General features: G+C 38.3%; 1 protein-coding gene across 4 annotated transcripts in view; it reads right to left on the bottom strand.

Annotated features, from left to right (window-relative positions):
- Positions 1–5,968: 5,968 nt before the first annotated feature.
- PDS5A (PDS5 cohesin associated factor A) overlaps positions 5,969–17,509 on the bottom strand; it is a 128,271-nt gene continuing 116,730 nt past the window's right edge. For 2 of the 4 annotated variants that reach the window (XM_024731636.1, XM_024731638.1), the window contains 2 exons: positions 15,604–15,880; positions 5,969–8,651 (listed from right to left, as the gene is read on the bottom strand). In XM_024731636.1, coding sequence (XP_024587404.1) covers positions 8,509–8,651; positions 15,604–15,880 — 420 coding nt within the window. In that variant the 3' untranslated portion in view covers positions 5,969–8,508. The other 2 variants (XM_024731637.1, XM_024731639.1) reach the window with 2 other exon arrangements.

The raw sequence follows: 17,509 nt of genomic DNA, 5'->3' as shown, positions 1-17,509 counted from the left end.
CATCTCTGAGCTTCAATGGCATGTGTAATGGAGATGAACATAGTAGTTATGAGATGATTGTATTAAATGTGCCAGTGTATGTAAAGATCCAAGCTTTTGATAAGGTAGTAATTTATTAAGTATTAGCTTTGGGTGTGGGATGGGGGACTAGAGCTTAGACAAAACAAACAGCCTCTTCTGTGTCTCACTTTCTTTATAGCTAAAACAGAGCCAGGACAGACTAGGCAATGAAGGACCAGCACACTCTGACCTGACGGTTACGGGGAAAGGTACTAAGCGGCCAATTTCCAAGGAGACTGACTGAATCTTGCCCCATGAAAGGAAGGTGCTCTGTGGAGTAAGGAAAATAAAAAGCATCTCAGTGGTGCTGAACTTTATGAAGTCCAAGGAAGCAACTTCTAATTTGAATTCCTAAGTAGGAAAATATTCTGGTCTTTTCCACCTAATCATCCTGTTCCAACGTGAACCAAGGCCTGAGTGCCAGGCTCGCACCCTACAGTGTGAGGCCCCTTCCCCACCTGGGCTTCTCTGAGGCACTTGCCCTTCTGAGTATCCGGGAGAGCTGGTAAGGCCTCCCACACCTGCTGGACTTTGCAATTATTTTAAGGCAGATTTCCATCATCACTTGGTTCCTGCCACTTGATTGACACTGTGAGGTACTCAACCCAAGCCTTCAAGGGTTCCGGCCTGCATTTACAGAGCAAAAGTTTCTTTGCATCTGATAGATTTGTGCTCTCATGATTCAGCTGTTCTAAGGGGAAGAAAATCTATTGTTGCAATGCCACCAGCCCTTTCTGGGTTTCTCCGCTCAACTATTACTGTTAAAAAATATTATAAGCAGGGATATTAAAATGAAAGCGAACACAGCCAGAAAGCTTTCTAATCTGCTCCTTCGCACTTTCGCAACCCTGTTCTCCCCAAAGCCAAATGGCAGTGAAGGCCATGGGTTTGCACAATGGCTTTCTTCTTTTTTAAAATTTTATTGAAGTATAGTTGATTTACAATGTTCTGTTAATTTTAGCTGTACAGCAAAGTGATTCAGTTATACATACATACATATATTCTTTTTCGTTTTCTTTTCCATTATGGTTTATCACAGGATGTTGAATACATTTCCCTGTTATATAGTAGGACCTTTGTTTATCCGTTCTATATATAATAGTTTGCATCTGCTAATCCCAGACTCCCAATCCCTCCCTTGCCCTCCCCTTGGCAACCACAAGTCTCTATATTTGTGGGTCTGTTTCTGTTTCACACATATGTCATTTGTGTCGTATTTTAGATTCCACATATAAGTTATATCATACAGTATTTGTCTTTCTCCTTTTTTTTTTTTTTTTTGAGGTACGTGGGCCTCTCATTGTTGTGGCCTCTCCCGTTGTGGAGCACAGGCTCTGGACGCGCAGGCTCAGTGGCCATGGCTCATGGGCCCAGCCGCTCCGCGGCATGTGGGATCTTCCTGGACCGGGGCACGGGCCTGTGTCCTCGGCATTGGCAGGCGGACTCTCAACCACTGCGCCACCAGGGAAGCCCTGTCTTTCTCTTTATGACTTACTTTGAATAGTATGATAATCTCTAGGTCCATCCATGTTGCTGCAAATGGCATTATTTCGTTCTTTTTTATGGCTGAGTAATATTCCGTTGTGTGTGTATGTGTCTGTGTCTGTGCTTGTGTACCACATCTTCTTTATCCATCCGTCGATGGACGTTTAGGTTGTTTCCATGTCTTGGCTATTGTAAATAATGCTGCTGTGAACATAGGGGTGCATGTATCTTTTTGAATTAGAGTTTTTTCCTGATACATGCCCAGGAGTGGGATTGCTGGATCATACGGTAACTCTATTTTTAGTTTCTTAAGGAACCACCACACTGTTTTCCATAGTGGCTGCACTAATTTACATTCCCACCAACAGTGTAGAAGGGTTCCCTTTTCTCCACACACTTTCCAGCATTTATTATTTGTAGACTTTTAAATGATGGCCATTCTGACTGGTGTGAGGTGATACCTCATTGTAGTTTTGATTTGCATTTCTCTAATAATTAGTGACGTTGAGCATCTTTTCATGTGCCTGTTGGCCATTTGTATGTCTTCTTTGGAAAAATGCCTAGGTCTTCTGCCATTTTTTGATTGGGTTGTTTTTTTGTTATTGAGCTGTTTGTATGTTTTGGGAATTAAGCCCTTGTCGGTCGCATCATTTGCAAATATTTTCTCCGAGTCCGTAGGTTGTCTTTTCATTTTGTTCATGGTTTCCTTTGCTGTGCAAAAGGTTATACGTTTGATTAGGTCCCATTTATTTATTTCTGCTTTTATTTCTATTGACTTGGGAGATTGACTTAAGAAACCATTGGTATGATTTATGTCAGAGAATGTTTTGCCTATGTTCTCTTGTAGGAGTTTTATGGTGTCATGTCTTATATTTAAATCTTTAAGCCATTTTGAGTTTATTTTTGTGTATGGTGTGAGGGTGTGTTATAACTTCATTGATTTGCATGCAGCTGTCCAACCTTCCCAACACCACTTGCTGAAGAGACTGTCTTTCCTTCATTGTATATGCTTGCCTCCTTTGTCGAAGATTAATTGACCACAGGTGTGTGGATTTATTTCTGGGCTCTCTGTTCTGTTCCATTGATCCATATGTCTGTTTTTGTTTCAGTACCACTGTTTTTGTTTTTTTTTTTTGCGGTATGCGGGCCTCTCACTGTTGTGGCCTCCCCCATTGCGGAGCACAGGCTCCGGACATACAGGCTCAGCGGCCATGGCTCACGGGCCCAGCCGCTCCGCGGCATGTGGGTTCCTCCCAGACTGGTGCACGAACCCGCGTCCCCTGCATCGGCGGGCGGACTCTCAACCACTGCGCCACCAGGGAAGCCCGGTACCACTGTTTTGATTACTGTAGCTTTGTAGTATTGTCTAAAGTCTGGGAGGATTATGCCTCCTGCTTTGTTGTTTTCCCTCAGGATTGCTTTGGCAATTATGGGTCTTTTATGGTTCTATATAAAATTTAGGATTATTTTTTCCAGTTCTATGAAAAATGTCACGGGTAATTTGATAGGAATCCCATTAAATCTGTAGATTGCTTTGGGTGGTATGGCCATTTTAACAACATTAATTCTTCCACTCCAGGAGCATGGGATATCTTTCCACTTCTTTGAATCATCTTCAGTTTCCTTTATTAGTGTTTTCTAGTTTTCAGCATATAAGTCTTTCACCTCCTTGGTGAGGTTTATCCTGAAGCTTGCTTTTTTTTTTTTTTTGACATGATTTTAATAGGGATTGTTTGTTTACATTTCCTTTCTGATATTTCATTGTTAGTGTAAAGAAATGCAACCAATTTCTGTATGTTAATCTTATATCCTGTTACCTTGCTAATTCGTTTATCAGTTCTAGTAGTTTTTGTGTAGAGTCTTTAGGGTTTTCTATATATAGTATGTCGTCTGCATAGAATGACAATTTTATCTCTTCCCTACCAATCTGAATACGTTTTTTTTGCGGTATGCGGGCCTCTCACTGTTGTGGCCTCTCCCGTTGCGGAGCACAGGCTCCGGACACGCAGGCCCAGCGGCCATGGCTCACGGGCCCAGCCGCTCTGCGGCATGTGGGATCTTCCCGGACTGGGGCACGAACCCGTGTCCCCTGCATCGGCAGGCAGACTCAACCAGTGTGCCACCAGGGAAGCCCTGAATACCTTTTATTTCTTTTTCTTGTCTTGGTTGCTGTGTGGCTTTCTTCTTTTTTCTACTTAATTGTGGAATATTTGTAATGTCCTTCATCCTTCCATAGGAACTATAAAATTTAGGTAGCTGTGACCTTCAAAACACAATGCCAAAATTATCAGTAAGAGAGAAATCATGCATCGGTTGAAGATCGGGTCTTTGGACAACAAACACTTCATTGCCATTTATGTTACCATTGTGATGAAAAGGTGGAATTAGGAGACTGGAAATGATGTAATAGACTTCTAGAAAGAGGCAGGCCCTGCTGCACATAATTATAAGCTTCCCTGGGCAGGCCAAGCTTCCAAATGGGCAATGAATGCAGAGACCCTGGACTCCTGGGCTGATTCTATGTACAGCATTTAAAGAGCCTGCTCATAAAATGGTCACAAGTAAGGTAGTTTTTAAGGGTACCAGCCTTCTGCCTTTCAGCTCTTAACCTGTGGTGGGTGGCAGAGGGGCAGGTTACTCTTTTGTCTCTGCAGCTGACCTTTCTCTTGGAGGATACAGTCCACCACATGCCAGGTGAAACCGGATGGCAAAACTGTCAAGACCTTCCTGGGAGGGAAAGGGTTTCAGGTGTTATTTTTGGGTTGGGTGGCCACCAGCGTGATCTCTCAAAAAGGCTCAGAATAAAACTAAAATGGGTGCTTTTAGGGGTTGCTGCCTGGGTCCCCATCAAAATTTGATTCTTGGAGAAGCTCACTAAATCCCTAGTTTGTCCAAAGAAGCCACAGGAATTATCAACACACCAGAATTTGTGCGAGATGGGGGTGCACTCAGGATGGTGGACAACCAAGGTTTGAGGGCTGGGACCAGGTATTCCAGGGTCTGTGAATAGAGCAATGTCTTGTACAAGGGAAGTGCTCAAGTGGTGTTCGTGCTGCTGAAAGAGCCATCTTCTAATCTGTCTCCAGCCCACCCTTATGGTCACCTCCTTCCAGGGGGCCCTCAGTCTGGAGAACTGACTCCTGCATCAGGTGCAGCTAATCCGGACGCGGGTGGCTTGCTCAGCCCACTTTAGGGACCTACGTGCTCAAAACAGTTCTCAAAATGAACATTTCTCTAGAAAAGGTAAGGAATTTCTGCTTCTACGGCATCTATGAGGTCCAGGCGATGGACACCTGAACAGCTATATATGCCCATGTTGTGCCATTTGCTTTATATTGTTAGTCATAAGGCACCCATCTTAGTGTTTTAATGCCAGCCCCTGCCAATGAGCCCAGTCTGTACAGAATGGTTACCTCCCACCCTTACACTTTCTTACTGGCTTCCACAGATCTGGACCATGAACTACAGCACTCTTTCTGTGTGTAACTGACCTCCAGTTGATTGTTTTTCAAGCTTCTCCCGGAAGAACACATACAGTGCTGTTTCTTGAAAGGATGCGTGGTCTTTGCTAGAGAAAGGAGTAACTAGAGAAGGAAGGGGAGGAAAGTGCCTTAAGTTGTAATCAGCATTGATTAAAAAACGTTATTTGAGAAATACCCCAAAATTTGAAGTCCTGATCACCAACCAGCCTGGCCCATGTTCCTTAGAAATGGTACTTTGTACGTTGCTGTTGGACTTTGAAATAGGCACAAGATAAAATAAGTGAAGGTTATTACTCTTAAATGGGAATGAAAAGCTGGAGCTCTAGTTTACAGGCTGTTTATGTACACTCATTTCCATTGATTTCCACTGTTGCTGGCTTGTAGCAAACCTTAAACTTCTTGTAGGCAAAGCCGCCATTATTTAGGCACACTGCAAAGCTCGTCAGACTGTTGGAGACTTGTTGGTCACCAGTGGTTTCTATTGACAGTTACTCATGTGAATAAAAGTATCCCAAGTGTGGAAAGATAATCCCATTCAGGGTAAAATACATAACCAGTCATGATAGCTTCTCTTCTCATTCTGTTCATCTTATTGCAGATACATATATGTAATCTGTTTGCTCTCTGTGAACTAGTTTTTGAACTAAATGTGCATGTACAGAATTTGTGATAGATGTATCAATAGATAGTATGAATGGAAGGCCACTTTTAAGTTCTAAAACAATTTCTAAAATTTCCCAAATGTCCATAAGAATTTATCATCTATTATTATGTTCTCCCTCAGTCACTGTAAGCCAGATCAGAGTATGTAGTCAGGAAGTTCGAAGGTGGCATTTGATCCCTTATGTGCAAACTCCAGAATCTAAACAAAATATGCAAAGACATTTTATCAGCTTGTGACATACCAAGGGGGTTCATGAATATTCAGGGTTCCACACTACTATATAATGCTGCATTTCTTGGTTTTATTTGAAACAATGCATATTTTTAGCATTTTATGGTAGGATTTTACACTTGTCATTTACACAAATTACAAGGTTCTCTTCAAGTCTTTAAAAATTTTTTTAAAAAATTCAGCCCATGTGCAGCACAAGAATATGCAAAACTACTTTACATTATACACACTTTTTATCAAAGGAGATACAAAATTCTGGCTTGTAGTTTTAGACAAATACAAGAAGCTTCAAACTAGACACAAAGGGTTAACATTAATTCTCAAATGTAAGTCTGCACTTTGTGTTGTATTTCTCTGAGATGTGAATACCAAATTCCTAAGGGATTTTTACTTTTTCCTTTTTCAAAGGAAAAATGACAAGTTTCCCTTATTCAAGTCCCTCCCCATCAGCTCAGTCTATCATCCTACTCTCCCATCCCTTAGTGCCAGATACTTGCTTATATTAAAAAATCAGGGGTGGGCCACTTACATATGTCTGTGGACCAGATCCTTTTAGCTAAGTCCTCTCTTGCAAAAATCTAAGCAGCCATAACGGACGGGAATGGTCTGCTACATTATGTTAAATATGACTTCACACTAGGTAATCTAGACAGATATGATGCTGGGTAATTAGTTAAAAGGAGATAGATGAGAGACAGAAGGCCCTACCAGTGTGCTTTTTATTGGTGGCAAATTGGCCTTTAAGAATCAAGCTGTCTGATTCTAAGAGAGCTTCAAAATCTAAACAGAACATGCCCACTGATTGCTTGAGGGACCTCTCTGATGCTTATGCATAGGTACTCTTTCAGCATGTCGGAGGCAATATTTTATACTTCTAAAGAGTTATGAAGAGGCAATAAGGAAGAGTAGAGCTCTTTCTGCCCTTTCAAAGATATTATTTTCTATCACTGGTATCCACTGTTCCCTAGCCATCATCTAATACTTAAATGTGTATGTATATGCATATTTAAAAGAATTACCCATCTTTCACTCAGTCAGTATACAGCCAACTCTTGATTACCTATGAGAACGTAAGTGACTTTTACTACCAGAAAATTTCACATTTAACATAATCCTTTTTTTTTTTTTTGACACAGCTCACGTTCACTGTTTTACATCTCACGTAGACTACAGCCTGTCAAGACCAAGTTATCACACAAACGTTTATGCCCTCGAACCCATGATAGATGTGTGCAAGGACACTGAGCACATTCAGATAGGGCTTGGGGGAAGGGCATAAAGTGGAGAATGGGGGCAGGAGGTGATAACTCTAGGCGTGAGAAAGGACCAATCTCAAGTTCCTCCTGAATTAGCTCTTATGGTATGCCTTCGTTATTTTAATTTTATGATTGATTACTGCAAAATCTAAAACCTGAGGCAGTCACTATTTTATATAGATAATGGAGAGTTGACTGTAATGTTCTTTGTTTCTTTATGACTTTAGCCCTTTTACATAAAAAATTTCACAAGAAAACATAATATAAAAAGATTAAAAAAGACTACCATATGACATCTAGAAGCATTTATTTTATGCAAAAAACTTAAATATGAATGTGCACACAAAAAGTGCACACATTACCTATGCTGAACAATGCCAAGAAACAATATATTGATGCAACAGTTGTTTTCTAAAATAAACATAAAAACGGAGCCCAGACTGGCAGACAAAAAGCAAAGCACTTATTTCCCAACAGCACAATGCTGAAAACTGATAGCAATCCTAAACTCCTCCCACTTTCCTTACAAAGCTGCCAGAGTCCAACTATTTAAAAAAATTGACTTTTTTTTTTACATCAATAATAAAAATCTGGTGACAGACATTATAAAACCAAATGCTGGACAGTCTTTACTCCTTTAAAATTCCAAATATTCCAACATAATCACAGGAGTAAAAACCACTTTAAAGTGATATGCTTTATGAAACAAAAAACAATATGTACATTTATTGCAAATTATATTAAACTAAAATGGAGGGGAAATCAAAATATGAAGTGATACGAAATCAATAATAATTTTAATTATTTTCTCACTCTGATAAAAATCAGAAAGCAACATTTATAAAATTGCCACCACATCACTTTTCATAGCAGGGAACTGAAATCTGTACATCTCATTTTGCAGAAAAGTAGGCAGGCAGAAAGAATTATACATAAAAGTTTCCAAAAGGAAAAACAAAGAAATATTTAATCTGATCTCTTTTCTTCTAAAAAATTAATTCAGTAGACTTCTATTTTTTTCTTGTGTAACATGGGAAATTCCTGGCTCTAAAATTGATGAATTCTCACTGTCAGTGTAAGGACATCCTATTAATTTCTTTAAAATAAAGACTGCAGCATGGAAATTAATGGTGTATTATGCTGTTAAACTCCAGATATGCAGGAACTGGAACCAAGTGTTAAGCAATTTGCTTAATTATTGACTTTTCATAAGAAAAGTCTGGGGGGAGGGTAGAACAGAGTTGCTTTTAGCCTCTCTCTCAAGAGTTTCTGCTGTACATTTCCATCAAAGGACTTGTGGTCAAGTGAAAAAAGGAAGTAATAGCTTTTTTCAGTTTTCAAGGCAGAAAGTGTGTTTTGAAGTTAACTTCATTTTCTGTTCAGGGTCATTCTGAATCCAAGTTTTTGCAGAAGCTAGAGCCTGCTTCTGTTTGGCCTTCATTTTCTCCCTTTGCAAATGAATTTTCTTTTTACCTTGGGGATAGGAGTAGAAGAAAGCAATGTTAGAAAAGATATAAACAGAAAAACAAACCATCACAGATTGTTAATTTCTATAGTTATTATCTAAAATCTGAAAATATTTTTTCATTGTTCATGTGACACTTTAGTTGATTTAGGAATCTTTCCCTAAATTACATAAAAACACAATACCAATGAAGTTGTTTTTATTTTCAACCATTAAGCATTGCTACCCAGTGTCCAATCTGTTTATTACTACAATAAAACACTAAAAGCTATTTGAAGTAATTGTGATTTTTAATGAATACTTTCAAAATTATGTAGTAGAAAAATTACTAGACAACCGGCAAATGAATTTAAAAGCAGCAAAATAAGTTCTGTTCTTTAGTGTACTAAAAAAAGGAGGAAAATTTAGCTTGATTCTGTTAAGAGAAATGCCCCACTGATCTTATTTCCCTAATAGGGAGGGAAAATTATGACCTCTGGAAGCATGAAGTAGTGGGATAGGGTCTCTTTCTCTTCTCCCCTCACCTATTCCTCTCTGGGAGGAGGAAGAACCCATCTAATGGGTGAGGGGGTGGGGGAAGGAAAAACTGAGCATACTGGAATTTGGTCTTGTCTAGATTTCTTCTCCTTTGCCTCCAAAAGGTGTGTTCTGGTCTGCCTGAGGTTGTTCAATTTAGGGGCAAGGCATTAGTAGTTACCTGGCCTATGTCATTCCAGAGCTGGGTGGGGGGTGGGGGGTGGGGGGGAGTGTGGCTTGTGGGATCTCAGTTCCCCACCAGGGATTGAACCCGAGCCAGGGCAGTGAAAGCCCAGAATACTAACCATTAGGCCACCAGGGAACTCCCTGTCATTCCACATTTTTAATCAGCCACATCAGTATTAAGATGGTATCTCCTTTTTAACAATTCCAAACTTGGGAGAGAAAGATAAGGGGGCTGTTTACTTATATTCCCAAACCCCAACATAACATGTACCTTCTAATAAAGATAACAATGCTAACCAAAAAAAGCTAATAAGTGATTAAGATTCTTACATAGTATTAAATTAATTTGTTATAATAGATAAAATTTAGTAATATGATATCAAAGAATCCTCTACAAGCTGCCTGCTGCACCTTCAGGAAGCTTCCCTCTACTAGCTCTGAGTCCTCAGTATCTTCCTGGCTGCTCTCACAGACTTTTAAACGATCCAGATCACTGGAAGAATTTCCTGGACTTGATTCTATGTCCCAAAGTGAATCGCCATCACTTCCGAGCACTTGGCTTCTGAAAAATTTCATATTATTTTGATAAAAATTCACTTGTTACTGAAGAATATTCATATTAAACTAATACACGGTTGTTTAATACATGAGGAAACACACTTAGGGGATACTTTAAGATACAAACCGATGTGATGTGAGGAAACTCTCAATATACAAATGAGCACAGGAAATCGGGAAATCCTTTGCTTAAAAAAAATAGAAATTCCAAGATTCTTGAACACTCCAATATTAAGCATACTAAGCAAAACATATTAATCCAAAGATGGGAAAACTATAGTCTGTTATCCTATAGGTAACTTCCTTAAATTCACAGTTTCCCCTTAAGTCCCAAGTTTAAGGACTGTGTCTCCACTGGTGTTAATTGATATTTTCTTTTTCATGGAAGAATTTGGCCTCAAAGATAAATAAAACATACTCAACAATCAGCAGACCTATAAAAACACATTTTCAATGCAAAATATTTGGAATTGTTTGCCATTTGAATAGTAATTCAAAAACAAAAGAAAAACAAGTAAATAACTAAAATGATGATGAATCCTCCATTCCCAAACTCAGGAAGCCAACATTAAGTGTCCAGTTGTTCAGATACTATTTCCTGACTATAGTATACAAATGGCTGATTTTCATAAATTTACAGGGTAAATTCAAGGAATTTTCTGAAAAGAAGTAACAATTCCAAATGCAGCCCAAAATATAAACAGGAACATTCATTGGCACACGCGCGCGCACACACACACACACACACACACACACACACACACCTCTGATGGAATAGATTACTGCAAAAATCCAGAGGGATCTAAAAATCCTACAGGTAAGTTTACAAGTTAAAATGTATGAACTCCCAGATTAAGTAAATTCTATGCCAGGAAATTTCTATGCAGTTTTTGTATTTTGGTGGAATAACATATCTATCCTTGAATTAATAAAGTATATAAGTAGGAGTCATACTAAAAATTATTATTTACCTAATGTCAGTGAGAGGACCTAGTAAGAGGAATTCTAGAGGGGTTACACATAAGTGATTGCGATGGTATTTAAATGACTGTAGAGGCTACCATTTATCAAGGGTCCTACTTTTACAGGGCTGAAGGATTAGTGAGGTTACAAACATAAAGCATCTAGACTGTGGCTGGAATATACTAGGGCGTCAAAAATGGTTTTCATTAATTATTTAATAATAAAGTTGAAATCATACAATATGATGAATATAAATACCAAGTAATAAAAATGGGCGTTTTCTGGAGGTGGTCCTAGTATACAGTGTAGACTGACTACCTTGAGATCATCTTGTATTCAGACAGATCTACAAAGGAGCACATGGAGTAAAGAAGGGAGCGTAATGTCAGGAAAGGCTCTTTTCAGATGTTAATGTAGGGACAGTTGTGGCCTGCGCAGGAACGGACCATCAGGGAAGTGAGAAAGCAAGCAAGTAAAATGTGAGAAGAATAATGCAAGGTAAAGGAAAAGACAGATGAAATAGTGTTAGAAAGCAGGGCCACAGAGAAGCACAAGGGTGCTGGGCCTTATTTCTCAAAGGCTTGCATTCAAGCTTAAAATCCGGGGGGTAAACTACTTTAGTGCAGTGATCCAGATCCAGATCTGGTTCCACAATGCAAGGACTCTAGGCTATGCTTCAAGTTGCCAGGGTAATAAGTGAGCTGTTCCTACCATTCTGGGTTCATCCCTAGCTCAGGAATGCGGTGCTTGATGGCTCTCAGCTTTGGCAACCCTATTTCTTCTTTTACTAATGAGATGGTTCAAAGTGTAATGATAACCTTAACAGGATGATTCAAGGTGTTATATTAGCTCTGTATTCAGAATTGTTCAATCATGTGGCTTTAACCTGTATCTGATCCTCACCAGGTCTCAGGAAAATACAGGTGAGATGTCAAATCAATCATAGGTAATACCTTTGGTTAATCAAAAGTATGTTTAGAATCTTGTATGAAGGTGAAAGCTATAGTTTCCCATGAAATAAAAATAAAGCTGGCACCTTCAGGATTTCGACCATTCAACGTTTTCTCCTCAAGTTGAAGGATAGTTAGAACAGCTGAGTCACAAACAAGGAAGTTTTGTTTTAGTGTGCCTGTCTATTCCATCACTTGGTGGTTACTATACCTTAAAACATTTCCTTTTACACATTAAGAGAAAAAGAAAATAATAGAGTTGTGAACGTTCATAGTTTAGAGGAGAAACATAACCGCAGCTGCCACTGTTAGCAGTACAGTAAGGTGATTAATAAGGGACACAGCCTGGATTCAAAACCCTGTTCTGTGTAGCACTGGCCAGGTGGCCTGAGAAAGTAATTTTTTTAGGTCTAACCCCCTTATCTCTAACATAGGGTTGTACTTGCTTCATAATGATTGTTGGCAAGGCAAATATACATTCAACAACCTTTCCTTATTATCACTATTATTTCTACCAATATATATGCCAAGCACCATTGCAAATACCCCATACATTATTCTACCTAATATTCACTACGGTCTTTCAATGTTCTTATAGCATTAGGGGCTTCACTTAAGTTTGCCACTTGAATTCAAGAACATCTGATCTCTCTTGGTTTTTTCCCTCTCTGAAGCTAAAATACTTTAGCTTTTGTTTGCATGAACTCTGAAATAGGTTAAAAAGATGACTATAGTTGTTTGGTTTAACCTACGATTATTTTAAATAAACTAGCTTCTTATGTAATAATTATAAATAATAAACTATATGCAAAGATTTTCCATTTCATGGAAACTACCACACATATTAACTACATTAGCTATTTAAAATATGGAAGTAAATATTTTCAAAGCATCCTCTGTTAAACTAGTTTTGTGTGCAGGTATAGTTCCTGTAGAATTAAGACTTAATTTTACCTTAAAGTACAATATAGTGTGGACGCCAGAGTGATGCTGCCTGGTTTTAATGCTGCCTCCACTATGTATATAAGCAAAGGGACCAAAAGCTACATGGACTCCCTATTCCTGGTTCTCTCCTCTTTATAAACTGGGGGTAATGATAGTACTCACCCATGTAGAGATGTTTTAAGCATTTAATAGGTTAACAAAGAGCTTAGAATTGAGCCTGGCTCATAATAAGCATTATATTAGTGTTAGCTATTGTTAATCTTATGTAGCAATTTTTTAAGTGAAATAAAATATATGTAACATAAATCACTGCCATTCATCTCTAGAATATTTTCATCTTCCAACTGAAACTCTGTACCCATTAAATAGTAATGCCTGTTCTCTCCTCTCGCTCTCCTTGGCAACTACCTCATTCTGTCTCTATGAATTTGACTACTCTCGTATCTCACAGAAGTGGAGTCATACAGTATTTAACCCTTTGGGGTCTGGCTTATTTCACTTAGCATAATGTCCTTAAGGCCCATCCATACTGTGGCATAAGTCAGAATTTCATTGTTTTACATAGTAATAAAAAAATAATTCTTATACTTTTATCAATCAGTAGACCTAAAGTGAAAGTTTTCTGCTCTATTCTGGAATTGACAAGCTGGAGAAATATATTCTTTGAGGGCGAGAACCTATCTGTTTTGGATACTTTTGTACTGCCAACATCCAGCGCAATGCTGGCAGTTTAATCTGTCCGTATTTGTTAGAAGAACAAATGAGAAGTATAAGGAACAATACTCATGTGCCTATAATGCATTCAATTCCTATGCAAGAGGCTATCATGAGTAATACAGAGTTTCGGGAGTAAGTTAGGTTTCCAAGCCGAAGTCATAATGCTAGAATTTAAGGGCAGAGTTGTATATTAGATTCAGGAAAGAATGGAAAAGACAAAAGGAAGCTTGGGAGAAAGTTTCAGAATGTCCTTCTATGTTTTGTTAGCCACGAATCAGTAGTCAATAATTCAACCAGAAGTTTCTGAAATATGTGCGCAAAGTCTTTGATCTGTTTTACTGAAGTACAGTGTTATCATGAACACCAAATTTAACCATCTAACTTCACTGAGAATATAAAACCATCAAAGAATTCTGTATTTTGGATAACACGTTGCCCAACTGATCTATTAAATGGCATACTTAAGACTTCTAAGGTGTCTTTTCACTCTTAAAAAAGATGTTTTAAGAGTTTTAAAAAGGCCCAAGGCCATTTTTAATCAAGACCAGTCTCTGGCATGTAAGCCATTTTTGTTGGTTTGTTTAATGCTTTGGGGGCAAATGGTGTAACTAAAAGCAGAGCAATGGGTTTTACAATGCTCAATTTCAGAGACAAGGTTGGTTGCTACTGAAAACGTTTTCAGGGTCCAAGTAAGTGCCTGCATATTTTGGTTAGATGTCAAAAGGACAGCACATGAGAGGTAAGGTCAGGTGGCTCAGGTGGCCTGGGTGTGATGATCAGTAATATTTTATGTGGGTGAGGAATGGCTAGAATTCTAGAAACCCTTAAGAGAAGTCTGGCAATCTCCAACGAAATTTGTTCAGCTTTTGTATAACTAAAAATATATTAAGAGGTAAAGCAACTAGAATTCAAAACAATGGTTAAAATAATTACTGAGCATTTAGTCTGTACAAGGCATTTTGTTAAGTGCTTTATATTTAATGACCATTTAATTCTTGGAAGAGTCCTTTGAGGAAGGTATTATTATACTGCCTTAATGATGAAGAAAAGGAGGCTGAGGTTAAGTATGTTGTTCCAGGTCAAAGGTCCAGGTTTGAGGAGAAAAAATAAATTTGCCCCCAATACTGGCTTTCCTTACTACACTTTTAGTCCATAAAAGTAGAAGTGACTAAGTAGAAGAAACACCCATTACTTAGTCAGGTTTGGGCCTGGATCAGCTGCCATGAGATGTTGAAAAAGGTACTCAGAGACACTTTAAATGTAAGAAAATTTAGTAGCCTCAAACTTCCAAATTTCAAAAATGTAATTTTAAAAAATGTACTTACAAACACGTATGCCTTAGCAACACTCTGTACTTTATAAAAATACTGAAGCAAGATGGTGAGGGTGTCCTGACATGATCAGAGCTGGTTCTTTCCTAGAAGGAACTCAGAATCTTACAATCTAATTCAGGGGGGAGATAAATTAGGTATAGGTATATAAGGAAAAAGAAGCAGTGTAGAGCTAAGTTCTAACTGTAGACCAAGTAAGGAGCCAACTTCTAGATCTCCAGTTGGGGCACCACTGTTACAGTGTGGAAAATCTGAAATCCCAACACAAACATGATCAAAGATGAGTAGCTGTGAGGGAGGGTTGGGGAGAGGTAAGTTGCTGACTTATATTAAAATTTACTGTAACAAGTGGAATTAAAGACCATGCCATGACATCTATCTATTCCACTCTGGGATCTCTGTATCAAAAAGGTAGCCGTTTATATTTAGAAAACCCCATGCAACTATGTGAGGGACACCAAGACAATGTTATCCTTGCTAATAAATAGAAACATCAAAAACCATATCCTAATTAAAAATTAACCAAAGAAAAAAAGGAGATCTTTCTTCAAATTGTTGTCCTGAAAGTTATGAGATAAAAGCAAATGCCACCATAACTTACTCAGGAAAACCAGGGGCAGTTTTCACTCCCAAATGCCTAGGTATTTGGGGGTGACTGGCAACTAGGATTAAAACAAGATGTCTAAATTCAAAGTTCAGAAAGAACGGTGTACGTTACCTTTGTAAGTCAATTTGTCTCTCTGCTGGTGCTGCCTTTTTGGCTATGTCTTGCAGTTTGGGTGCTTTGGCATTACCTGCTTCCAAACCTCCAGGGCTTTCCTGATTGACTGCGGCTCTCTTTCTTCCCTTGCTAAGAGGTTTATTTATATCATCATTTCTGGTTGCATTGCCCTGAGATTCAGACTTGGGTCGACGTCCTCTCCTGGGTTTTGAAGGGGCAGGTGGTCCTGATTCATCTACTTTCTCATCTGTTTTTTGTTGGATATTCTCTGCACCAGCCGCTGTTACTGTTCTTTTCTTTCCTCGGTCACTGCTGATGTTGCCCTGGGCAGCCTGATCAGAATTAATCTCCTAAAAGAGCAGAAAACAATTATATGAACATAAATTCCTTAAATGTCACTGATCTATACTAGAAAGAAGCATTCTGCAAGTATTTTAAAAGAGTTGGAATTCCAGGGCTTCTGATTAACTGCTTACATCCCATGAAGAATGTAAACTCAAGGGTAAGGACTGAACGAGGTGCCTACCATAGTGCTTGGCATATATAATATACTCAATAAATGCTTACTAAAGTGCATAGGCAGTTATATAAGAGAAAACCTACTCAGTTTTGCTTTCACGGCCATTTTAAATGAAAAGGTCCTTTTTATTGTGGTATGCTCTTAATGTATCACTTTTCAAAAGGGGGGGGGGTGTTTTCATAATTCAATGTTATTTTCTTTCTCTATGATGCATCTGACTATAATAATCTTTGTAGTTCTGTGACACAAAGTTTTTAATATCTCACTCCACTCATTCATTCTAACTTTCGTCTCTTCTTTATCAATCATTAACCTTCTACTTTTTTCTGAACATTCTCTTTTTTCCTCTGTTTGGCATATATATTACATATTGTCATCTAAAATGTTCAAAGTAATAAAATTCCATTTTAATATGAGACATAATGGACATTAGGAGGAATAATAGTTTTCAGAATGAAAGTGTATGTATGATATTTAGGAGTCAATTATAATAATTTTAACTGATTCAAGGGAAACAAAGGAACACTATCCTCACCCAAAAAGTGACTTCTTTTCAATTAATTAATTAATTTTCATTTCCCAAAAAAATGTTTTCAATGACCAGGGAAACACATAAATCTTTCATGTTTCAAGAAATTTTACTTAAATGAAAACTCGTGAAAGTAGTATCTTAAGTTAGAAAATCCACAAATCAGTGTTTCACATTGAGGATTAACATTAAAGTAAACCCTATCTTAAGAGACAGTATCAGAGCCTTTAACATGGGCAGCTAGACTTAAATCCATCCTTCCAGGATGATGAGCTAATGAGAATGACGACTCCTACTTCTTTCACCCTCTTGGGATGTGGAGAGTCGTGTTACAAAAATCATCAAAAGGGAACAAGAGTAAGGTGGTCCACAGGATTTAAACTGTAAAACAATACAAAATGGATCAGAGAAAAGATATGCGAAGGCACCCTGGAGAAAGATGGAGATTCCTGGGCAAAATGAGAAGGGTCAATAAAAACAACTAAGTGTGGTTAAACTTGAAGTAGAAACCATTCAACTGAATGCCTATTAGGTGCAGTGGCTGCTGGGCATAGATTGGGGAACAAAACTGTTATTTTTCCTGTCCTCAAACAGATTAGCATAGTAGGTGACTAATTTTTTAAAGAGTAAACAAACATTTAAGTACAGATTACCCTAAGTGCTAAGAGATTAAAGAAAAGGGCATTCAGAAAAAAAACAAACAGAGGAAGCATCAATTTCTCACTGGTTCTTCTGGGGAATATTAATTAAATAATATCAAAGCAGGACTTATCACATGAAAAGTAAGTATTTTAGACAGATGGAAGAGGCAGCATGAAGTACCTGAAGAAGGAAAGAGCTTGGAAGATTGAAGGAACTTGAAGTGATGTGAGACTGGTATAAGGTAGGAGAAGCAGGCATGGGCCAGATCATGAATGCCTTATGGGACAT

The sequence above is a fragment of the Neophocaena asiaeorientalis genome, unplaced genomic scaffold (genome assembly GCF_003031525.2).
Source record: "Neophocaena asiaeorientalis asiaeorientalis breed wild unplaced genomic scaffold, Neophocaena_asiaeorientalis_V1.1 scaffold39, whole genome shotgun sequence".
Classification (NCBI taxonomy): domain Eukaryota; kingdom Metazoa; phylum Chordata; class Mammalia; order Artiodactyla; family Phocoenidae; genus Neophocaena; species Neophocaena asiaeorientalis.
Note: the sequence above shows the minus strand (reverse complement) of the source record. Positions and strands in the feature narration are given on the sequence as shown.